This window comes from Lepidochelys kempii, chromosome 12 (assembly GCF_965140265.1).
Source record: "Lepidochelys kempii isolate rLepKem1 chromosome 12, rLepKem1.hap2, whole genome shotgun sequence".
NCBI lineage: Eukaryota > Metazoa > Chordata > Testudines > Cheloniidae > Lepidochelys > Lepidochelys kempii.
This window is the reverse complement of record NC_133267.1, coordinates 40,619,936-40,643,345: the sequence shown is the minus strand read 5'-3', so window position 1 is coordinate 40,643,345 and position 23,410 is coordinate 40,619,936. Positions and strand designations below refer to the sequence as shown.

Below are 23,410 nucleotides of genomic sequence, written 5' to 3'. Positions count from 1 at the left end.
AGTGAACTGGACACAGACCAAACCCCATCAAGCGCCTGCGTTCCACAGAAGAGCCACAGTAACACGCACATTTCAACCCATGTCCCAGGTGCAGGCACCTACTGAAAACAGGTCGCCAGCTAAAAGAACTCCGGCCTGGTCGGCTTCCAATCCCACGAATCTCCTCCCGCCAGAGCTCCCTACAAAGGGAGAACTGAGTGTGAAATTTGGTTGGATGCAGGGTTTTTGGCATCAGCCGAAGTGGCTATATTTGTTGGTATGAATTTGGGCAAGAACGGACTACATCTGGCAGAAGCCACCGCAGCTTCCCTACCCCGCCCTGCATAGCAAGCGGCCCAGCAGCAAGACACAGGAGTGGGTGGGAAGGTCCAACACGTGCTGAGGTGTCACCAGAATGGATTCTAGCATCTAATTTAGGCTGGAGGTCTTTTGGGACAGGGATCGCATTACCCACTACATCTGCACAGAGCCTAGCTCAACAGGCTTCCAGTCCCAAGAGCGACCAGTGGGTGCTGCTGTCCCCATTAAACAGCAGTAATAGATGGTGAGAAGAGTTCCTTTCCAGTCTCAGTTCTGGGATCAGACTGAGACCCACCAGTGCCCACGAACCAGCCCTGCTGCTGGTTGTCAGTGCCGCAGGAAGAGTGCCCCACCTAGAGTAACACAGCCAATGCCAACCGCGAGCCCGGGGTCTGCGATTACCAAAAAGGGGGAGAGATTGCTGTAACCCTCCAGGAAGTGGGGCCTGGGATCAGGTCCAGCCTCTGCTGGATTGGATGGGGATGAGAGAAGCCCCAGGGGCCCATGCCTCCAGCACACATCCCTTCTTTGGAACCTGACCTTAGAGCCATCTCGGTTGCTAGGAAAGCAGGGAGCCCATCTGGTCAGAGGAGATTCGACAGCACAGCCCTACAGAACAGCTGGGATTTATTATTACGAGTGTCCTCAGGGAAGCAACAGTACGAAGAGTCTCCATGGGCAGAGCACCCAGCTTCACTCTTAGGTGCCAAACTTCTTCTGTTGGACGGGTGGGGGCAGCTGTGTCTTGATGTCCATCAGGGGCCGCTCCACCACCACCAGGGAGCCCTCCTCCAGCAGGTCCACAAACAACAGGGGCTGCAGGGCAGGAAGAGGGAGACAAGACTAAAGCTCTTCTGGGAACAGCATAAGCAGCTCTGACGAATGCATCCCGGAGCCTCTGCAGTAACATGGATCAACTCTCCAGCAGCCCTACCAGTTCCTAGCCACAGGGTTCAGGAACAGGAGCAGCGCGCTCCTCTGCAGCCGTCAGCCTAAGAGCCTCTGAAACCCTGCAGTTCCCTACACCAGGCAGCCCCATAACCTCAAATCAAGTCCTCTCAACCTACTGTTGTGTAAGGTCAAAGGGATGGGCACATATTGCTCCGTAGTGACCAGCCTCCAGCAAGGCAGCTCTGGCTTGGCTCAAGAGGTCTGTGCGATGAGCAGGCAGAAGGGATGCTGCTTCATAGAAATGCACCCCCAGCAGCTGGTAAGCGAGCCCGGGAGATCACAGAGGTCTGTACTGCTGGGGAGGAGCTGAAAGAAGAGGAATACCACTCCCATACCCCTCCCAAGCATGAGAGATTTCAGGCCACAAACACCTGGGCACAAGAGCGGTCTCAGGCCCTCTCAGCAGGAGGCACCCAGGCAGGCAGAAGAATTGGTCTGGATCAGCTGCAGCTGGGGGTAGGGGCTGCTCAGAGTTAAGCCACAACCTTGTCAGAACATCTAACAGAAGCAGCTCCAACACAGTACCAGACCCTGGGGAAGTTGAGCATCTGCCACAACTGCCCAAGACCCTGCAGGAGGGAGGGAGGGAGGGAGAGTTACACACGACTCCCATGGCTGGCAGTGGGGGCGCTATCCCATCAGCATCACGGCCCCTGCGAGAACTGACTGACCCTGGGGGAGTTCAGGAACTAGACAGCCCCAGTCCTCCTCCAACAACAGATCTCACACCTCCCTCCACTGACTGACAGGGAACAGGTGTATCCAGCCTGCTCCAACCTCCATGTGTCAGCCAGCTGCAGTAGCCGTGACATCTACCCCAAAACCCATGGGCATCAAGTTCAGCTTTCTGGCACCACCCTGCTGTTTCCCGAGCCATCCAGCTGGCAGGGCACCCAGGGGCTGATCTTGCTAGCCTGGGCTGATCTTGCTAGCCTGGAATCGCAGCTCTGGCATTAGTCCCCCGGGGCGTAAACATCCCACTAGGGAAGAGGTGCAGCGCAGTGCCTCCCAGCACACATGCACGAGCTTCAGCACAAGGAAAAGCTCTCCTGGCTCCCGTATCAGGGTGCAGGGATGAGCTGTGGGCCCAGCAGGCAGCCGTCCATCCCTCGCCACAGGTGGCCCTCACATTCGCACACTCACCTGGTACTTTTTGCAGATCTTGAAGGCATGAGCATAGCCCCGCCTGGCCTTCTCCGAGAGTTGCTTCAAGGTAGTCTGATTCATCAGGGGGGTTGCATCGTCGGGGAGAGGCTGGGGAGAAAGCCCACACTGTGTGCCTCAGCCTTCCAGGGATTCCACAGAGCCCCCCATCCCTTCGTTTGGTCCATTCCTCCCGCTGCTCCCACCCAACAAAGGATCCTCTCGGGGGGGGCGTTGCTTTGGGGGGACAGGCCGAGCACACAGACACAGCCGTTCTATCAAGATCAAAGCCCCTCGGGGAGCCGTTCATTGGCACAGGCGATGCTAAAGGGGGGCCGCTAATGGGGAGCGCTCCCCATCCTGCGCACGACAGGACAAGCCCCTGTATTGTGCAGGTGCACGCTCAGCACACCACCCCTCCCAAACCAACCGGCACGCTCACGTCCCATGTGACAGCCCCAGGCCTGCCAGGGCACGGCCGGCCACCCCAAGGCCGAGCACCATCAGCAGCTACAAGAGCCGCTTCAGAAGGTATCGGGAAAGCACACGTGGGGACGCACGCCACACACGCCCCTGCACCCCACCCTGCCGCACTCCCCTTCCCAGACAGCCAGGATGTCCCAGCCGCCACGACAGACTCGGCCATTGCTAACAAAGCAGCTTGTGCAAGTCACAAGAGCTGTCATGCAGCTGTACACCCCCAGGGATGCCCATCGCCTTGCGCTCCAGGGAACGTCCCTTGATCAGACGTCCAGCGGGGCAAGGCCCTCACTGGCAGAACTGCTTTCCCCGCTCTCTCCGCCTTGTACAACAAGCTGCTTCCCAGAAGTGACCCAGGGCCAGCGCTCACCAGTGACTTGTCGAGGACGCAGAACATGTGTGTATCATGGAGGAGGATGTGCGCTGGTTGCTTGGGGTTAAAGGTGATATGGGTGATGGGCGTGTCCCGCTCCAGCCAACCCTTATGCAGCCCATGCTGCTGCACCTTCCTGCTCCACGTGGTGTATTCTCTGTCGGGGATGCTGAACTCAAACACCTGCAGAGCACAAGGGCAGGGCAGGGAGAAGCAGGATTACAGCCACAGAGACAGACGGACATACCCCTGGCCAAGGCTCTCCTCCGCCCTGCCCCTGAGCCCAGATGAGCAGTCAGCACCAACCTCAGTGTAAAGCTACAGGAACCTCTGGCTGCTCCACCTCCCCACAGCCCGGGCTGACCTGACCCAGCATCCCCTGCAGGACTGAGGTGACTGGTGCCCTGTCCCGGCTAGTCCAGCCCCAAACCGCTCTGCTGGCAGCGAGAAGGATGGTGCCCACAGTGGGAAGAGTTCCCTGTCACAGGGGGTTGACATCAGACATTGCCAACTTCACATCCGGGCTGCGGCTGGTAAATACCAACGTCCCAAAACCGGGACTCCAGCGACTGCAATGGCAGCCCACAAACCAGTCTAATGGGTGCATTCATTCCTGACAGCCTGGACGCATGGGATGAACTCTGATGGCAGGCATGGCGCCCACCTTCCTGACCCCAGGGCCATGGGGGGATGGAGTCCGTATTACCCAAGCACGGGCAGTTAACAGGAAGCAAAGCAGCAGGCGAGAGTGGGAAGCCTGTGCAGGAGACGAGACCCAGCGGAAAGCTCCTACCTGCTGGTCCGAGTGGGTGATGACGAGGTTATTGGTCACGGGGTGAATGGCCAGGGCAGTCACGGCGCAGTTGTACGCGGGCACTGTGCAGTGGAGCTGAGAAGAGAAAACCAGGTGAGATACGGAAATCGGCGGGACTGAAAGGCCAGGCTCGCTGTGTCTGATCAGTCCGAGCTGCAATGCACACAGGATTGCAGCAGAGACTCCCAGGATTCGGCCCTCTAGAAGGGAGCAATGCAGCTAGAGCAGTGGTTTTCAAACAATGGAAGGCACTGGGTCACGGCAGCTCTGGTCAGCACCGCTGACCGGGCCGTTAGAAGTCCCATGAGCGGTGCTGCCCAGCTAAGGCAGGCTAGTTCCTAACTGTTCTGACACCGCACTGCGCCCCGGAAGCAGCCAGCAGCACAGGTGCGGCTCCTATGCGGGGCAGGCACAGGACTCTGTGCACTGCCCCCGTCCCGAGCACCGGCCAATGGGAGCTGGGGGGGTGGGGTGTGCCTGCAAGAGAGCGCTGCACAGAGCCGTTTGTGTACCTCTGCCTAGGAGCTGGACCTACTGCTGGCCACTTCCAGGGCACAGCGCGGTCCATGGTGCCAGGACGGCCGGGAAGCCTGCCTTAGCACCCCTGCTGCACCGCTGACAGGGAGCCGCCGGAGGTAAGTATGCACCCCACGACCCCCCCCGTCAAATCCGGAGCCCCCTCCTGCACCCCAAACCCCTCATCCCCAGCCCCACCCCAGAGCCTGCACCCCCAACCCAGAGCCCTGACCCCCTCCTGCACCCCAAACCCGTCATCCCCAGCTCCGTTGCGACACAGACTTCAACAATTTTCTTCAACTGGGTTGCCATTAAAAAATTTTGAAAACCACTGAGCTAAAGCGCCCCAAAGGAGCCCATGCACCAAGCCGGCCGGTCTCCCGGCGACGGCTGACCCCCGTAGGCTATGAACCACATTCAGGTTCACCCTCCCACCACAGGAGGCACCCGTCCCTCAGCTCTCTACGGCCGCTGCCCTCACCTTGAACTGTCTGAGGCTGTAGATGTTGATTTCCCAGTCGCCACCAGCAGCAGCCAGCCAGTCCCCGTCCGCGCTCGCTGCCAGCAGGTACACAGCCTCGGCGCTCCCTGCAGGAGAGTCAGAGCGGCCGCACTGCTCAGCACTGTTTCCTCTCTAGCGCCCATGGAGGTGCAGGGCACTTGAAGGCACCCCAAATCCAACCCCCGTCCAAAGCCATAGGGGATCGCTGTCCCCCACCAGGCTCTTCTGCAGAGGTCACATCAGGGCCCCAGGCTGCACTGGGGGCAGATTGGGGGGCAAACCCGGCAGAGTCCGAGGGAGTGTGGACGAAACACGCTCCATTTCAGGGGCAAGGGGCTCCAGGGCACTCTGGGCATCTCAAATGGGGGGTAGGAGTTCACAGGCTCCCTTGGGGGGAAAAATGCCCCCCACCAGCAGAGCCCCAGGGAAGGCAGTGGGGCTGGAATGGCTCTGCCCAGGGCTAGCCTACCCTACTGCCACAGACACAGGTTTGGGAAGAGCTGGGGATCCTTTGAAATTTGCTCCAGCCTGCAGCCACCCAGGACCTGCAGGGAGCGCCTACCTGAGTTTGGGCGGAGGGTCTGCAGGTGCCCGCAGCTCCCTGGCTCCAGGAGCTTGAGGACATGAACGGCACCCTGATCAGAGGCCACAAACAGACTGGTGGAGTCAGCAGAGCACAGGAGCTGGTGGGCGGAGCTCAGCAGCTTGGGCACCTTGGAGACCTTGGAGAGGGCAGGAGAGCAGAGTCAGCGCTCACCTCCTAGATGCAGATGGCAAGGTCACGCCCACTGCTCAGGGCTCCGTGGCCCTCCAGCTCGCTACAAAGGGGCACTGGACTGAGGTCCTTCCCTTCCCATCGCTGTCTCCCCTCCCCCACTCCATCACACACCTCGCAACCCCACAGAACCCACGCTAATGCCGCCCCATCACTGGGACATCAGCAACGGTCAGTCAGGGCAGAACGGATCAGAGAGGAACAAGCCCCCACACCCAGGCTTAGCCCTCGACAGCAGGGCCTATACTCACCCTCTTGAGGCTGACGCTGCCGTTCTCCCAGTGCACTCTGTGCAGATGAAGCCTGGAGGCCGTGGAATACGCGATCCAGCTGCCGCACAGCGAGATGCAGCTGCAGCAGATGTGCTCGGGGCCCTGGGAACCACACAGAGTGCCGAGGCTGGGTTGGCCAGACCAGCAGGCCACCCTCTGTTTTAGCCCTCATTTTACCTGCACCCCCCCACGCAGATGGGCACCCTCATTTAACAGTTGAGAACGGCTGCCAGCAGAACTGCACTGCGGAGGTCAGAGGGACTCTCCCCACGGGAAGGAGTCCCATAGCAGCCATGCTTTCCCGCACACATCCTGGGGAGCGTGGGGTGCGTCTGCCTTTCACTGTGGGTCTGTCACATGCTGGGTCCCTCTGGGACCAGGACGCACATTAACCAGACAAATCAGCTGCAGCTCATCCCAGCAAGAGGGAGTAGGCAGGGCCGTCCAGGGAGCGAGAGCTGCCAGTGGGATGGCAGGGGCCTGCCTTCCCCATCACACGGGTCTCCCCTTGCTGTCAGAGCCGGATGCGCTGTGCAGAGCGTTCCAGCCCCCAACCTGCCCCCTATGGCTGAGCCATGGGCACAGCAGGAAGCTCATTTCCGCACCTCAGTGCGGACAGCCCCCAGCGAGCCTGCGGCAGCCGGGAAAGCCCCCTCTGCGCCCTCTAGCTCCCGTACCCAGTGGGGCTTGACAGCAGACATGGCCATGAGGGAGCGCAGTGCAGCGGGAGCCAGCGGGGCTCCGAGAGAACAGGCCGGTAGCACAGGGCTCCTGCCTCACAGCATCCGCCAGCGCCTTGGAAGTGCCCTGGGCCAGGGAGACCACAGGGCGGGCAAGGCTCACTCAGGGGCCAAGCCACACTCTTATTCTCTCCAACGCTCCTGTAACTCTCACGCTACCCCGGGCGCCCCTGCACACAGGGATCTGGCCAGGCAGGCAGAGCACATGTGAAAACTTATAGCTGGGGACAGCGGGGGCCTAGGCCAGGCCCAGCCACCAGGGCAATGGGGAGGTGGCACCCGTCTGGAGAGGCTGCTCAGCCTTACCTTGCTCTTCAGCTGCAGCAAGTGCTCCGGGGCACGGGAAACTGGCAGGATGTCGCCATCCTTCCCTGGGAGAAGGATCAAGAGCACTTAGTGCAGACAATGTTCCAGGAGCTCGGGTGACCCCTGACCCCCCCCACAGCACAGACGGGGAGAGACTTGCTGATGATCCGTCCTGGCCTGAACCCAGCACTCCCAGCTCCTCCCACAAGATGCCGGGAACAGATTCCGTAGCAGGAGCGGGGAGCTTTGCCCAGAGAGGTGTCCACCCCATGGCTCAGCTCTCCCACACTAAACTCCACTGAATCATTCCCAGCACTTGTGCCAACCCCCGTGACACAAGCTAGCACGCCAGGGATTCGGTGTGTCGAGTGACATTGAGTACAGTGGTTTTACATGGGCAGCACATGATTGCTGCTTGGCCATGTGCAAGCAAGAGAGGGGAGTGGTACCAGCCTCCCCGCCTGTGCCCCGAGTGGGGAATACTTCCGAGTGTCACTTGTCAGGATGCTACCCAGGCCCCTGCACGTGGCTGAAACAGCTGATTCACAGGCAAGAGGTTACGCTGGAGCCAACCCATTCAGGCCCCTCCCAGGCTCTGGGAGTCCCAGCGGGGCCAAGGCAGGGGCTCTTTGACCCTCCAATCACAAAACTACATCTCAACTTCCTAGACCAGGAGCATTCTCTTTTTGGAACCCTTTTCAGACTGGACTCATCTGCTGAAGACTGACACACTCGAGACACAGACAGCGGTGGACACTTCCTGCGGGCCATGCTGGCATGGCACAGCCATCGTTGCCCTCTCTGCTAAGGCTGCCAAGAGGGGGCCGGTTAGATACCGCAGGGGTGGAGGGGGTTGGTGGCATGGACACTCGTCCCTTAGGAATTGCACTGGACTCGTTTCATGGATTTGCTAGAAATTCCCTTTTGGGCACTTCACTCTGCCAGATCCCAAGGACAGATTCGGTTTTCAATCAGCACTTGGAAGCCCTCATGTGGTCTTACCTGCAGAATTGGTGGCTCCGAGTCTCCAGAGCTCCAGGTGTTGGGGGAACTGGAAGAGGAGGAGCCCGGCCTTCTTAGCGCACGAGACAAGGCGTCGCTGCAACCAACCAACAGTCAGACGGTTATGAGGCCCCTGGGTAACAGGGCAGGGCGAGGCAAGCCAGGCCGGAGGCCGGACGGTTAGAGAGACCAGCATGCACAGCTCCTATTTATGGGTGCAGAACCCCCTGCAGCGATGGGCACCCAGATGCCACAGGATCAGTGCATGGCATGTGGGAAGCCGGCCAGACTGTCACTCAGCACATTCTGATGCCCATTCTCCCCAGCATCTCAGCAAGAGGCACGGGCCGCCCCCAGCGATGGGACTCCCCAGCCAGCACACACACGGTGACCCCACTGGAACCAGAAAGGGTGAAAAAGGACCAGGCTTCCTCTCCAACAGGGAAGGGCCCGGCATGGAGCAATCCCAAGAGCATGAGTGACACAGGCCCGCATTTCTGGGGACCCCAAAGCAAACGGGAGTCGGTGGCTCCAGCAAGGGGACCTGGTGAGCGGGGCTACCGAGGCAGAGCTCACAAGGCGTGGCACTTACGTGGGGGAAGGTGAATTTCCGGAGGGCAGCATCATAGCCCTTTCCATGCATCTTCTCCATGAGCGGGCGGATCACCAGCTGGGCATCCAGGCCTGAAAGAGGAGGAGACACCCAGGTGGCTAAACTGTGCTGAGCCAAGCCCAGGAGAGATCAGAGCCCCCCTTCTAGGCTGGTGCAGCTTCCTCGGCCCGTACCTCCAGAGATGAGTGCTGTCGCGCTATGTGCCACGGCCCGCACATCATGGGTGTGATGCTGGAAAGGCTTTGTCCGCACCCACTTGCTCTCAGCACTGCCCCACTTCACTGGCAGCAGCTGGAACTGGTACACTGCCCCCTCCGAGGTGCCCACCACGATGCTGTCTTCCTCCTGAGGAAGAAACCAAACAGCCATCACTCGCCGTGCCCACAGCGAAGGGTGGGGATGTGAACCCCCATCCCACTAGGTACTGGACAGAGCCCAACAGCTCCTTCCATGCTGGCCCAAGAGGGTGGGAGATGGGTGAGCTCCCAGCCGCCATCAGCCAGGGCGACATCCACCCCAGCAGCCTGCAGTGCCCTTTAACAAGGTGGGGATGGCTCCTGGCCAAGCCGCTCTGGGTCAGCCAGTGTCACAGAGGATGCTGCAGATAAAGGGTGAGATCCCAGATTACTAGCGTCCCTGCGCAGAGCCCACATAGTCACCACCCCTCTGCCCAGCCCACGCACAGGGCCACCCAGGAGCCGCCAGGCCCCTCCTACCTCTGACACAGCGAGACACAGAACAGCCGAGCTGCTGACCGGGTGGGTCTCCAGGAGTGTTCCTTTCTCTGAGTCCCAGAACTGCACTTTCCCCACCGAATCGGAGCTGACGATGGTGCCGTTGGACAGGAACGCCACACTCCACACCACGCACTCGCAGCTGTAAAGCCCCCGCAGGCGCCGGTCCACCAGGATCCGCTGGATGGCATGGCCTGTGAAACAGACAACCCCGGATAGCAGAGGTGAGAGGAGATGGGGGGCTTACAGCTCAGGGTGGGGGCAGGGTGCGTGAGCTGGGCCCCTCGCTAACATGACAGATATGCCAGGCCCTGAGCCTCTCTCCTCCATGGCTCAGAAGCCCCATTCAGCTGCATCAGAAATGCCCGGTATGTGGACCAGCAACCCCACCTGGCCTGGAGTCCACAGGGCACAGCTGGCTCCGTCTGCTGCTGTTGGACTCTGCTGGGGGAAGGGAGTCAGCAGCAAGGCCGCAGGAGTTGGAGGGTGAGCACATGGCCCACATGGACAGCAGGTGCTCATGGGACAGCCCACCAGCACATCCAGCACTCAGGGGCACCTGGACGCTAACACTCCCCACTTATACCTCTGCTGGACGCTCCTAGTCACCTGATTTGACGTCAAAGACTCGGAGAAGGTCAATGGAGCCAACAGCAATGCGGGTCCCAGAGGGATGCCAGGAGAGGGACATGACACGCCCTAGAGAATTACACAGCAGGGAAGAAGACCTCACATGAGCCAACCCAGACCAATGCCCCTCACCCCCAACCTTCACTGCAAGCCTGCGCTCAGCGATTGCCTTGCAGTCTCATGCCTCGGAGTGCCACACAAATAGAAGGCACTGTGCCTTCCCAATGGGGGCGAGTGTACAGGGCTGAGACAACCTATGCTGGAAGACAGTTCAGAAGTAGGGCCAGCGAGATCCAAGGGAGGCTGGCATGTTTCTCTCAGAGAGGTGCGCACCAGCCTCCCCTTCACCACACCCACATCCTGGACTCCTGAGTGACCACACTGTCCCTTCTAACTGCCCTCTGCTCACAAGGCCCCATCCATGGGCACCTGACTGGGGAAAGAGGGCAGGCTGCGACTCCTGCTGCTCAGTGTGGGGCTTCTGGAGGGCTCCCCTGGTGGCAGTGGGTCCCACCTGGAGCAGATTCAACTCATCTAAGGTGCTTCTTTGGAATGCAGAAACGCAAGTCCCACGGCTGACGCAGGGCGGGCGGGGCAGGCTTCAGAGACAGCTGTGGAGGACCAGGCTTGGGGCATTTAAAGAAAGCAGGAAGTAGATTCTGTAGCCTCCCTTCCACCACTCCCCCCAACCAAAGCTCTCCCCATCAGCCTCTGCCCTGCTCTGTCCCCGTCAAATCTACCTTTCTGCCGGTCCAGGCTCCTCTCAAACTGGATTTTATCAGGCAAGACTTGGAAAAGCTTCACTGACCCATCCTCACAGCCAACCTATGGAGGGCAGGCGAGCGAGGAGACAACACGAGAGAGATAATTAACGCCCTTATTTGGCTCATGTGCCACCTGTCTGCTGCCAAGGGCAGGCAGTGACAGGCTCCCCAGTTGCCTGAACATGGAAGCTCAGAAGCAAATTCAGTTCCAGCTCCCAGCACAATAAAGTGCTTGGCACAGCGACCCAGTAAGGCCAGGACTGCTCCGTACTGCCAGCCCAGCCTGCCCCACTGTCTGGTGAGGAGTATTGCATAGCACACCAAACTCCTTTACCTCCATCTCCACAAGGGGAAGAGCTAGGGCTTTACCACAACTCTGTTCCCTGCTTGTCAGAGGTTTACGTTCAGCCCCTTCTGCGTTCTGGAAGAGCCTGGGGCTGGGCAGCCCGAACTCTGCACTGAAGTAGTTCTGAGAGCAAACTGCCCTTGGGCCTCCTGGGCACATCTCACCACAACTCAACTATGATGCCCCCCCCCACTGATGCACTGCTCACAGCCCATCAGCTACCAGCAGTGGGGGGGGGGGAAGGGAGCCCCACAATCCCTACCCCACACTGGGGTCTGTGGTAGTGGGAAGGGGCTCTGCACACCCACCCATGACAGGGGGAAGAAGATTCTGCAGTCCCCGCTCCATCACTCCCCCCACCAACGTGTATGATTCTCCCCCTCCCCTAATCTCAGTACTGTCTGCGTCTCGCACCAAGCAGTCCCTTTGCCTGGCACAGACCCAGTCCACCACGCCTCGTGCTGCTGGACAGGAGCGTAGCCACCAAAGACAATCCGAGTACGCACATGGGTTTCAGAACACAAGGGAGCTGGCTAGTTGGGAGCAGCAGCAACGGAGGTAGACCTCATCCACTCCATAGGCCAGCAGCCCCAGAAGTGACATCCTGGCCCAGTGGCAGAGCCAAGCTACAGAGCTGGCAGGCTTCCCTGGGAGTTTTCAGCCAGAGGTACTCACTGCCAGCTCAGTGCCACTGGGATCAGCCGCCATGCTCCAGATAGGGCCTCCAAAGCCATCCAGGGAGTACTTGACTCGCAGCTTCTCTAAATCATACTCGCTGATGTCTCCACCCAGGCCTGCTCCGAAGAGCCGATCTCCGGCTGCCCAGCACAGCGCCTCTGTGGATCTCGTCTCATGGCCTGGGATACCCTGAAAAGATGCACAGATGAATCACACCATCCTGCTTCCCCTAGAGCCTACCCGGGCTCAGACAGCCCAGGTCTGAGCACCATATAAGGAAAAAGTCTCATTTTGTGTCCCCCACCCTCTGCTCCTATAGATTTCCCCTACCTCAATCCCCAATGGGAGGGCCAGGGCTGAGAACGCCCCCAGTAAGTGCCCCTCCACTGTTCCCTATACACTAGCTAGTGGAGGTTAGCCACTCCCAGGCAGTCAGTACAGCTGCACCCTTCTCTACAGCGCTGTCTGCTGGGACAGCCCCAAGCTCCTCCCTCGCCCCTAACGCATGGCAAGATCAGCAAAGCCACTGTACCCTGGGCCAGCATGTATCGTTGAATCAGCCGCAGCACAGCACCCTGAGCAGCTCCCAGGCCCTCCCTCGGGCACGTATCTGACTTCTCCATTACCCCAAGGGTTTTGGGGGGTCAGGAATGATCCATTCCCATCCCTCTATGAAGTCTCAGCCAATGCAGGGGGGTGCTTGGTTAGCTGAGGAGACCCGTGTTCCATAGCGAGCGAGATGCTGAAGCACAACCAAGCCAGTGACACTAACCGCTGCTCAGCACTGTGCTGCACACTTGGCAATGGTGACAGCTGCCTGCTCAGGGTGCACCCGGAGCCCAGGCTTCGTCTAGGGGCCAAGCAGGTGAAATCAAAGCAAGCACTGAAATCCTAGAGCTGCTGGGGGCCGGCATCCTGCTTTGGGGAGGTGTGGGGGGGCTGCAGCCCTAGGACCCTCTCCCAGACCCATGCACGCACCAGTGGGCGCTCAGGCCCCCGATTCTCTCCCCAAAGTACCGGGCTGGAGTCGGGCCGGGATGACAGCTCTGGGTGGGGGCTGCCCCATACTTTCCAGCAGCAGCTGCCCATGGATTTACCGGAGGCTCCGGGTGGCCCGTTACCTTTTCCTGGAAGTAGTTCGCAGCGAAGTTGTAGACCTCGAGGGCGCCGTTCGTGCGGGCCAGGGCGAGGCGGGCGGAGCGGGGGCTGTGGGCCACGCAGCGGATCCCCGCGGGCACGTAGGCGAAGAACCGCACCCGGTGCACCTGGAACTCCCCCATCCCGCCCCTGCGAAGAGGTGGGCAGGGGATCAGGGCAGGTCCCAGCTCCGGCTCCTCCTCCCCTTGTGACCCCCCGTCGGTCCCCTCGCCCCGTCCTGACCCACCCCTGGTTTGCCCCCACCCGCTGGTCCCCGCCCCGTCCTGACCTGCCCCGGCCCCCGGCCCGCCCCCCCGCTGGTCCCCCCCCGGCCCCGACCCGGCCTGCCCCCCCGCTGGTCCCCCCCGGCCCCGACCCGTCCCGCCCCCCCGCTGGTCCCCCCCCCGGCCCCGACCCGTCCTGCCCCGGCCCCCGGTCTGCCCCCCCGCTGGTCCCCCCCCGGCCCGGCCTGCCCCGGCCCCCGGCCTGCCCCCCCGCTGGTCCCCCCTGGCCCCGACCCGTCCTGCCCCGGCCTGCCCCCCCGCTGGTCCCCCCCGGCCCCCGGCCTGCCCCCCGCTGGTCCCCCCCGGCCCCGGCCTGCCCCCCGCTGGTCCCCCCCGGCCCCCGGCCTGCCCCCCCGCTGGTCCCCCCTGGCCCCGACCCGGCCTGCCCCGGCCTGCCCCCCCGCTGGTCCCCCCCCGGCCCCCGGCCTGCCCCGGCCCCCGGCCTGCCCCCCGCTGGTCCCCCCCGGCCCGTCCTTCCCCGGCCCCCGGCCTGCCCCCCCGCTGGTCCCCCCCGGCCCCGACCCGGCCCCCCAGCCTGCCCCCCCGCTGGTCCCCCCCGGCCCCGACCCGGCCCCCCGGCCTGCCCCCCCGCTGGTCCCCCCCCGGCCCCGACCCGTCCTGCCCCGGCCCCCGGTCTGCCCCCCCGCTGGTCCCGACCCGGCCCCCGTCCTGCCCCCCCCGCTGGTCCCCCCCGGCCCCGACCCGACCCGACCCCCGTCCTGCCCCCCCCGCTGGTCCCCCCCGGCCCGCCCCCCCGCTGGTCCCGACCCGGCCCCCGTCCTGCCCCCCCCGCTGGTCCCCCCCCCGGCCTGCCCCCCCGCTGGTCCCCCCCCCGGCCCCCGGCCCGGCTCTCGCCCCGCGCGGGAACGAGCGGTTCTCCCGGCCTCGCTCCCGCCGCCCGCAGCCCCTCACCCGCGGCTCCGGCTCCGGCGCGCCCCGCCTCCTCCAGCTCCTCCCCACGTGCGCGCCCCGGAACCGGAAGCGATGGGAAGCGTCCGGCCGGGCGGAAGTGCGCAGCGGCGGGAGGTTCGGTTGTTGCCGGGAGACCAGGCAGCCCCTGCTCCCTCGCCAGGGCCTGCTGCGTCGACGGCCCCTCCTGCAGGTCGGGACGAGGGACCCTGGGGCGAGGGGCGGGGGTACAGGGGTGATGGAGGGCGCGGGTACTGAACGGGTGGGGGAGGGGCTGGGGGAGGGGCTCTGGGGAAGGATGAGGTGGGGGAGGGGCTCTAGGGAGATGGGGGAGAGGGGCTAGTGAAGGGGCTCTAGGGAAGGGCTGGGGGAGGGGCTCTGGGGAAGGATGAGGTGGGGGGAGGGGCTCTAGGGAGATGGGGGAGAGGGGCTAGGGAAGGGGCTCTAGGGAAGGGCTGGGGGAGGGGCTCTGGGGAAGGATGAGGTGGGGGGAGGGGCTCTAGGGAGATGGGGGAGAGGGGCTAGGGAAGGGCTGGGGGAGGGGCTCTGGGGAAGGATGAGGTGGGGGGAGGGGCTCTAGGGAGATGGGGGAGAGGGGCTAGTGAAGGGGCTCTAGGGAAGGGCTGGGGGAGGGGCTCTGGGGAAGGATGAGGTGGGGGGAGGGGCTCTAGGGAGATGGGGAGAGGGGCTCTAGGGAAGGGCTGGGGGAGGGGCTCTGGGGAAGGATGAGGTGGGGGGAGGGGCTCTAGGGAGATGGGGGAGAGGGGCTAGGGAAGGGGCTCTAGGGAAGGGCTGGGGGAGGGGCTCTGGGGAAGGATGAGGTGGGGGGAGGGGCTCTAGGGAGAGGGGCTAGGGAAGGGGCTCTAGGGAAGGGCTGGGGGAGGGGCTCTGGGGAAGGATGAGGTGGGGGGAGGGGCTCTAGGGAGATGGGGGAGAGGGGCTAGGGAAGGGGCTCTGGGGAAGGGCTGGGGGAGGGGCTCTGGGGAAGGATGAGGTGGGGGAGGGGCTCTAGGGAGATGGGGGAGAGGGGCTAGTGAAGGGGCTCTAGGGAAGGGCTGGGGGAGGGGCTCTGGGGAAGGATGAGGTGGGGGAGGGGCTCTAGGGAGATGGGGGAGAGGGGTTAGGGAAGGGCTGGGGGAGGGGCTCTGGGGAAGGATGAGGTGGGGGGAGGGGCTCTAGGGAGATGGGGGAGAGGGGCTAGGGAAGGGGCTCTGGGGAAGGGCTGGGGGAGGGGCTCTGGGGAAGGATGAGGTGGGGAGAGGGGCTCTAGGGAGATGGGGAGGGAGGAGCTAGTGAAGGGGCGCTGGGGGAGGGGTTATGGGGAACTGGTGGGGGAGGGGCTAGTGAAGCGGCTCTGGAAAAGGATGAGGTGGGGAGAGGGGCTCTAGGGAGATGGGGGAGAGGGGCTAGGGAAGGATAGGCGGGAAGGACTGGGGGAGGGGCTCTGGGGAAGGATGAGATGGAGAGAGGGGCTCTGAGGAAAGATGGGGGAGGGTGGTGGGGGAAGGGCTAGGGGAGCTGGGGCAGGGGGCTGAGCAACACTGCAGGAAGGAGAGCAGAGGCATGAAGGTACAGCTGGGTAGAACCTCACCGGGGTGTGGCATGAAGAGAATTTCTGCGCAGCCTATGGCCACCATTCCCAGACGGAGGTCTAAAGCTCTCCCTTATCCTGTGTCACACTGAGCCTGTGTATGCCTCAGGACAGCAGCCTGTAGCGCACCCAGCACACTGCTTGGACCCAATAACAATACTGATTGAGTTTTATGGGGCACATCCATTTTTTGTACTGTCCCCACAGGAAGTATCATTTCCCCACACAACCTTAGTTTCATTGCAGAGACAGTTGGCTCCTGATTAGAATGCCTGTACTAGGAGGCGGGTCATGAGAGGGTTTGGGAGTCTGATATTTCATGAGCAATTGCAAACAGGGAGTGTTTCTATGCAGGAGTTTCACGTCTGGCTGTAGCAAATGCCAACAAGAGGCAGAGAAAAGGAGGATTATTAGTAACGGAACTCCCTTTCTTGGGAATAAGGATATTCTGTGAAAGTAAGTTACATTTTAGAAAGTAAAGATTTCCACTAATTGAGTCAAACAGCTATGTGTTCCACCAAAGAGGTGGCTGTGTTGCAGTGGCCTGTGTTGTGATTCCACTGTGTAAAAATTAAAATTTGTAATGCAGGCTGGAATGATTCAGGATGGAAAGTACTATAAGATCTGTTTAATTTTTTAATAATCATTTTAAAATAGCCCCTTTCTACACAACTCTGATGCAAGCACACCTGGAATGTTCCATTCAATTTTGGACACCAAATTGTCAAAAAGATATTAACAAATTACAAGTAATTAAGTGGCTGGAGGGATTAATTTATGAGGAAAGAATGTAAGAACTAACTTCGCTATGTGACAATAAAGGTGAGGGACATAAATCTTCACGTAACTAAACAGTGTAAACACCAAGGAGGGATAGAAATTGCATAGGAAAGTAAAGCGGATGTACATAGGAGGAATAGGATGAAATTAAGCAAGGGGGAATTTAGGTTGAATGTAAGGAAAGAGCTAGTGACAGTGAGATGTATATGGCTGTGGAAGACTCTCAAGGAAGGGGCAGAAACCTCATCATTTGGGAAACTTTAAATTAGGTCAGACAAAGCACGAGAAAACGTCCTGCCTGGAGTAGCTCTGCTATGGCCCTTGGGAGATGGACTCAGTTGGAGCAAAAGGAGCTTTTCCAGTTTTAATTTGCAAGAGTCTTTTATTGTTATGAGTTAACCTAATAAATAAATCTTCAAGAAACGATGAATTAGCCTCTGTAGAGATTAATACTTGGAAGTCTGAGATATTAGTGCAAATTTCTTTCCCCTGCAAACTCCCATGGACCTAGCTTTCACTGCTGAATAGTCTGGGGGAGTTCACATCACACACTTCAGGCTGCCTGAATTAGTAAATTATAGATAATAAGATAATGTTTAATTCTAGCTTTACAGGGGAATTTTCACAGTCTGGGCTGGTTGGCAGTGGGACCTGGGCTGGTTGAGCTCTGCTTCTGGGGTGTTGGGATCCAGGGCCCACCATACTAACGATAATGAAGTAAAAGACAGGCATCAAACTATTTACAGCCAAGGGAACTACACAATCTTGTTGATCCAGAAGGTACTTAAAGATTGCCTCTTCTAAGCACTTTGCTGACATGACATCAACCATCCAAGCAAACTGGCTTTGAGACAGTGTGGTGTTGTGTAAAAGAGAGGGCTGCTGGAGCCACGCGTTAGTCACTAGTCTGCCCTTGTGTTCAAATCCCGTCTGTTGTTGCCAGTGAAAATGATCTTGTGTTCCAAGATCATTTTCATTGGCAACAACAGACGGGATTTGCCATCTGGTAGTCCAGCCTCTTCAGCTGTTTGTCACAATCAAACAAACATATTGTAGCTTGGAGTGTAACCTCAAGGATCAGGTATGTGCCAGCCCCCTGCTAATGTTGCAGTCAGGTCATTAGACCATGTTCTTGATGACTCTCCCTGCTCCTGGAAGGCTCCCTCTGGCTGTTTTGGGGAGCACAACAATAACACATCACCCATTGTAGCTGTAAAGGAACATTGTCTGAGTTTGCCAATAGGTGGCAGTAAAATACTCTAATAAATTGGTTAGTCTCTAAGGTGCCACAAGTCCTCCTTTTCTTTTTAGTAAAATACAAACTAATCGCTGCTCAACCCATCAGGGCACCAAGGGAGCCTCTGTGTCAAAGGGTCTCTTGGGGACTGTGCCATAAGTGGTTCAAACAGTGAGACTTGGCGGTGAGGAGAGTGGGCTTCTCCCCTCCCCAGGTACAGCTGGGTGGTCACTTCTCATCTAGTGAGACACTAGTGGCCTAGGAGGTTCAGACCAGGTGCCTGGTCCCTCAGTCCCATTTGCTGATGAATCTGTGTCTCCTTCGCTTTGCAGAGGAGAAGCGGAGCATGGTGCAGATTGTGATTTCCAGGTGAGTTTGGCATGACTCCTTCCTGTGCTAGTGTGAGGAGTTGTCAGTTTCTTGTGTCTCACTGGGGTCTGAACACGCTTCAGCAAGGCGCTAGGTCAGTGTCTAAACCCAGGTATTGCGCAGTAACCAGAGAGCTAGTGGACCTAGCTTGCAGGCTTGCCACATTTTTCTGTAGTGGAGCCTCTGTCTGGACATCCTCCTCCTGGCCCTTTGACCCTTAGGACATTGTAACCCCCAGCCCTTTGCTTTCAGTGATGGGGCTGATGGCCTGGCAGAGTGGGTGCTGATGGAGCTGCAGGGAGAGATTGAGGCTCGCTACAGCACCGGACTGGCTGGAAACCTCCTGGGAGACCTGCATTACACCAGAGAGGTGAGGGAGCTTTCCTTACAGGCTTGGGAGAGCAGCTGCAGGGAGTCCTCTGCCAAGTCAACTCCCACAAAGGCTGCACCTGGTTCTGATGTCCATCTTCTCATGGAAGGGGTAAGGAGCCAGGTCCCTGCAGGGTTCTCACCCTGTGCCTGTTATCTCTTCTTTCCCAAGGGGGTCCCTGTGCTCATCGTGGGCCATCACATTCTTTATGGGAAGGTAGTGCGCCTGGAGAAGCCCTTCGCCGTCCTCACCAAACGTGGTGGCAGCGAGCACGGCTGTGACCACGGCCCCACGGGGGCAGCTGCCCACTATCTGGTGACCGCTCTGATCAAGACCAAGCTCCTCTTCAAAACCCGCCCCAAGCCCATCATTACCAGCGTGCCCAAAAAAGTATGAAAGAGCCCCGGCCCCATACCAGAGAGCGTCCTGCCCCCTGGACACGAGCCCATCTTCTGTCCCGAGGGCAGGGGGCTGGGCCCATGGGGGCAAACTCAGCTCCCTTCCCTAGAGCATCCGGACTCCTGGGCATAAGTCCAGCTCCCATCCCCAGAGGGGTTGGACTCCAAAACATGAGCCAGGCTCTCCTCCCAAGGCCTGGTGGCCTCTTGGGTACAACTCCAGCTCCCATGTCAGGTGGGGCCATGACCTTGGGCCAGAACTGTGCTCCTGGTGTAAGGGGGACCAGACCTCAAGACACAAGTCAAGTTCCCTTCCCCAGGGCAGGTGGCCTCTTGAGCATTAGCCCGACTCCCATCCCAAGGGGCATGGGAGCCCTGGGCCTGAACCCAACTATCCTCCCAAGGGCAGGTGGCCTCCTGAGCACTAGCCCAGCTCCCACCTTGCTGGGAACTGGTGCCATGGGCCCAAGCCCAGCTACCCTACCAAGGGCAGGTGGCCTCCTGGGCCCAAGCCCAGTTCACACCCCAAGGGCAGGTGGCCTCCTGGGCACTAGCCCAACTTCCACCCCCAGGGGCATGGGTGCAATGGGCCAGAATCCAGCTACTCTTCCAAGAGCAGGTGGGCTCCTGGGCTCCAGCCCAGCTCCCATCCCTAAAGCAGGTGGCCTCCTAGGCACTAGTCTGGCTTCCATCCCAAGGGGCACTGGAGCCCTGGGCCCCAGAGCAGGTCCTGTCCCAATGGCGCCCAGCGCCCTGGGCCCCAGAGCAGGTCCTGTCCCGACGGCGCCCGGCGCCCTGGGCCCCAGAGCAGGTCCTGTCCCGACGGCGCCCGGCGCCCTGGGCCCCAGAGCAGGTCCTGTCCCGACGGCGCCCGGCGCCCTGGGCCCCAGAGCAGGTCCTGTCCCGACGGCGCCCGGCGCCCTGGGCCCCAGAGCAGGTCCTGTCCCGACGGCGCCCGGCGCCCTGGGCCCCAGAGCAGGTCCTGTCCCGACGGCGCCCGGCGCCCTGGGCCCCAGAGCAGGTCCTGTCCCGACGGCGCCCGGCGCCCTGGGCCCCAGAGCAGGTCCTGTCCCGACGGCGCCCGGCGCCCTGGGCCCCAGAGCAGGTCCTGTCCCGACGGCGCCCGGCGCCCTGGGCCCCAGAGCAGGTCCTGTCCCGACGGCGCCCGGCGCCCTGGGCCCCAGAGCAGGTCCCATTCCTACAGCAGGTGGCCTCCTGGGCCCTAGCCCAGCTCTTGGCCCAATGGTGACCAGAGCCCTGGGCCCTAGCCCAGCTCTTGGCCCAATGGTGACCAGAGCCCTGGGCCCTAGCCCAGGTCCCATCACAAGGGCAGGTGGCCTCCTTGGTACTAGTCCAGCTCCCATCCCACTGGGCACTGGAGCCCTGGTCCCGAATCCAGCTCCCATCCCAGTGGAAACGGGAGGTCTGGGCCGAAGTCCAGCTCCCAGTGTGAGGGCAGGTGGCCTCCTAGGCCCGAGCCCAGCTCCCATGCCGAGGGGGACTGGAGCCCTGGGCCCGAGCCCGGCTCCCATGCTGAGGTCAGCTGGCCTCTTCGCCACTCGACCAGCTGACACCCTACCTATGAATCCATTCTCCTTTCCAAGGGAGGGAGGCCCCTCAAGTGCAACCCCAGCTACCATCACAGGAGTTGGCTTACCCTTGACCATGAACCTGGCTTCCAGCCCAAGGGCTGGTTGCCTCCTAGGCATGAGCCCAGCTCCAGTTCCAAGAACAACTAGCTCTCTGGGCATGAACACAGCTCGCATCACACGGGGGCCTGCCATGCTGGACACTAGACCTACTGGTCCCCTAGGTCGGTCTCCCTTCCCCAGGACAGCTGGTCCCCAAAGTGTAAACCTGACTCCCTTCCCCAGGGTGGGTGAGCCCCAGAGCATGAACCCAGTCCCCTTCTCCAAAGCAGCTGGCCCCCAGGGGCCAAACTCAACTCCCTGCCCCAGGCCAGCTGGCCCTTTAGGGCCAAACTCAACTCCCTGCCCCAGGCCAGCTGGACCCCTAGGGCCAAACCCAGTTCCCTGCCCTAGGCCAGCTATCCTCTTTCCTAATGGGATATTGCCATCTCCCATTAACAACACAGCCAGGATGCGGTGGTGCTGATTCTCTCCTGCCCCGGGGTCTGTGGGAGATGATCAAGAGTGCAGACATACTCCTGACACCTGCCTTGCCAACAAGCTGGGACCTAGCACAGTCTCAGCTTTTCCCAGAGCCTTGATCGGTTCTGGACTCCAGGGGGCCATAGGCCAGCAGCCCCTCGTCCTCCTAGACGTGGTGGAGCACTGTGTGTTTGTGACCTACTCCTCAGGGAATGCAGATCTCAGGCCCAGCAACTCCAGCACTGGCCCCTTGCCTGCACAGCGGGGAGTCCAGAAGCCCGCACCTCCTCTGTCTGGCAGTAGTGCTCAGAACTGGATCAGTGAGCCAGAGTAGCCCGTTCTAAAGCAGCCCCTTGGCGTAACCCCAGCCACGCAGCTGCTGGTGGACACAGCAGGTGGCATCACCTTTCTTGCTCAGCCAGGAGCCAACTGACTTTTCGTTCTGGTTTTGTGTTCCTTCTTGCTGCCCCTTGAATAAAAGTGACAGGAGGGTCAGTAGGCCTGCACTGTCTGTGTTATCCCAGCGCCACGGGGTGGGGAGAGGAACAGCAACCCTGCCGCAGCCAGGAGGGACAGGGCCACTCCAGACACTGAAGCCTCTTTACTGCAGCAGGGGTCAGCTGGTATTCAGCTACGGGAGCAAACCCTTGGGAATGTTTGCCTCCACGGTGAGCCCCCTGCCGGGCAACGATATGGGAGGAAGTGGCTCTGCATGGACAGTTGCAGGAGCCTGTGTAGCAGGAGCATAGGCAGCACTCAGTTACCAAGTCAGGCCCCTGGCAGAGGTGCTAGAGCCACGTGTGGGGACTCGTTTCTAGGGCCAAGAAGGCAGCTGCCCCCCAAGACACGCTCCCAAGCCTTCCTGTGTGCAAATCTCTTTATTGTGACAAATCCATTGTGATATAAAAACAGCCCTTTTAAAAAAAAATGAAAAAATGCCGGTAAAAAATAAATAGATTTACAAACAATGGTAGCAATAAGTGTAAATATCAAAGAGCTAAAAAAGTCTCCTAAAAACCCTGTATTAAATAAACCTCCCCAAACACTCACCTGGAGTAAGGTTTTTGCCCTGAAAAGAGGGCCCAGGGAGACAGCTGTGGTGCAGCCAGGAGCCAGGCTACACACAAGGAATGTGGGGACACTGCTGGAAGGGGCAGGGGTGGAAGCTGCTCTCCCAGGCCCAGAAGGGAGCATATCCTGTAGTCTAGATCCAAAGCCAGGTCCTGCTCAGGCCTCCACCTATGCCAAGGGAGGCCAGGCTCTCCCCCGCTAGCACTTGAGATGAGGGGAGGCTGTAGTGACATGCGGGGAGAGGCACCTGTTCCAGAAGCCCGTAGAGTACAATCGCCAGGGGCCCTCCCTCAGAAGAAAGCACAGAAGCCTGGGAGCAGAGCTGACTGGACCCAACACAAAAGCAAAGCAGCCATGATTAGCTCAGGAGGGGTTCAAAGCAAGCAGTGTTCTGCTGATTACAGTATTGGGAGCTGGGGGCATCCACTTTCCTGAGGTAACTGCCCACACCTGTGGTCTGTGTCAGACAAGCAGCCTGGCCAGCTGCTGGAATCCCAGCCCTCAGCATTTGCCTTGCCATTAGCAGCCTGGTGCCATGGCAGGTTAGTCTCTGCTGGTGCCTTGTTAGGTACTCTCATTAACGGTCCCTGGGACCCAGCTGAGCATCCTCTCAGGCACAAGGAACCATACAGCCAACAAGCTTCTACAGCAGCAGCTTGCAGGCTGGATGCGCTGCCCACAGCTAGAGTAACAGCTTTGCTGTGGCACACCAACCGTGAATGCGGGGCAGGGTAGGGGATGTGTTCTCAGCTCAGACTCTGTCCCTCTTGTATGCGATGGGGGTGGTTAGAAGCTAGCTCCTCCCCCAGGCACTGGAACCTCTCCCCTGCAGCTCCTGAGACTAGGGGAACCCCCAGCCCACTAAACCTGGCTCAGGAGCAGCACAGGGACTTGAGCCAACATGCAAAACTATTCCATGGTGCTGGGTCCCCTGCAAGGGCAGTTGGCACCCAGCTTTGTGCCCAGCACAGCAACTTGCATTACTCAGCCAAGGTACTAACTGGCTTGGGTCCTTATGGCAGAGGCTCTGTCCTGGAGGACTGATGCAGCATCCAGCTCACCAGGACACAGTGTGAAATATGTTTTTTGGCTACAGCCACCCTTGCAGGCCCTGGAAAAAGCCACTTGAGCACTCCTCAGGCAGAGTAGAGGGTAGGCAAAGAAGCTGCCAGCAGCCATTCTTTGGCAGGCTGCTGCTGACTGTGGCCTCTCAC

General features: G+C 60.3%; 3 protein-coding genes across 4 annotated transcripts; 2 read left to right on the top strand and 1 right to left on the bottom strand.

Annotated features, from left to right (window-relative positions):
* Positions 1-910: 910 nt before the first annotated feature.
* Positions 911-14,331, bottom strand: UTP4 (UTP4 small subunit processome component). Its single transcript, XM_073308315.1, has 17 exons — positions 14,273-14,331; positions 13,061-13,226; positions 11,937-12,128; positions 10,892-10,976; positions 10,131-10,220; positions 9,504-9,715; positions 8,961-9,132; positions 8,767-8,858; positions 8,175-8,271; positions 7,173-7,237; positions 6,106-6,228; positions 5,642-5,801; positions 5,059-5,165; positions 4,041-4,136; positions 3,245-3,430; positions 2,395-2,505; positions 911-1,116 (listed from the first exon to the last, which is right to left on the bottom strand). Exons 2-17 carry the CDS (start codon positions 13,217-13,219, stop codon positions 1,000-1,002), a joined length of 2,064 nt encoding a protein of 687 aa, XP_073164416.1. The 5' UTR covers positions 13,220-13,226; positions 14,273-14,331; the 3' UTR covers positions 911-999.
* CHTF8 (chromosome transmission fidelity factor 8) lies at positions 14,327-19,012 on the top strand. 2 transcript variants are annotated; one of them, XM_073308319.1, is made up of 5 exons: positions 14,327-14,462; positions 16,215-16,316; positions 18,210-18,246; positions 18,499-18,616; positions 18,788-19,012. In XM_073308319.1, the coding sequence occupies exons 1-5, from the start codon at positions 14,345-14,347 to the stop codon at positions 19,010-19,012; spliced, it is 600 nt and encodes a 199-aa protein (XP_073164420.1). In that variant the 5' UTR covers positions 14,327-14,344. The 2 variants fall into 2 exon arrangements, with proteins under 2 accessions (XP_073164420.1, XP_073164421.1); XM_073308320.1 differs by lacking the exon at positions 16,215-16,316.
* Positions 19,009-21,620, top strand: DERPC (DERPC proline and glycine rich nuclear protein). The gene is made up of 2 exons (XM_073308313.1): positions 19,009-19,423; positions 19,508-21,620. Exons 1-2 carry the CDS (start codon positions 19,009-19,011, stop codon positions 21,127-21,129), a joined length of 2,037 nt encoding a protein of 678 aa, XP_073164414.1. The 3' UTR covers positions 21,130-21,620.
* The last annotated feature ends 1,790 nt before the right edge of the window (positions 21,621-23,410 follow it).

Bases quoted from the DNA above. Each gene is read 5' to 3' on its own strand.
- UTP4 (XM_073308315.1), bottom strand. From the start codon at position 13,219: ATGGGGGAGTTCCAGGTGCACCGGGTGCGGTTCTTCGCCTACGTGCCC. The intron at 10,977-11,936 runs GTGAGTACCTCT...TGCCCTCCATAG, and splicing joins CCAGTGGCACTGAGCTGGCA to GTTGGCTGTGAGGATGGGTC. The intron at 1,117-2,394 runs GTGAGTGTGCGA...CCTGCCCTGCAG, and splicing joins AGATCTGCAAAAAGTACCAG to CCCCTGTTGTTTGTGGACCT.
- CHTF8 (XM_073308319.1), top strand. From the start codon at position 14,345: ATGGGAAGCGTCCGGCCGGGCGGAAGTGCGCAGCGGCGGGAGGTTCGG. The intron at 16,317-18,209 runs GTAAGTTACATT...TTCGCTTTGCAG, and splicing joins AATAAGGATATTCTGTGAAA to AGGAGAAGCGGAGCATGGTG. The intron at 18,247-18,498 runs GTGAGTTTGGCA...CTTTGCTTTCAG, and splicing joins GTGCAGATTGTGATTTCCAG to TGATGGGGCTGATGGCCTGG.
- DERPC (XM_073308313.1), top strand. From the start codon at position 19,009: ATGAAAGAGCCCCGGCCCCATACCAGAGAGCGTCCTGCCCCCTGGACA. The intron at 19,424-19,507 runs GTGGCCTCCTGA...TACCAAGGGCAG, and splicing joins AACTATCCTCCCAAGGGCAG to GTGGCCTCCTGGGCCCAAGC.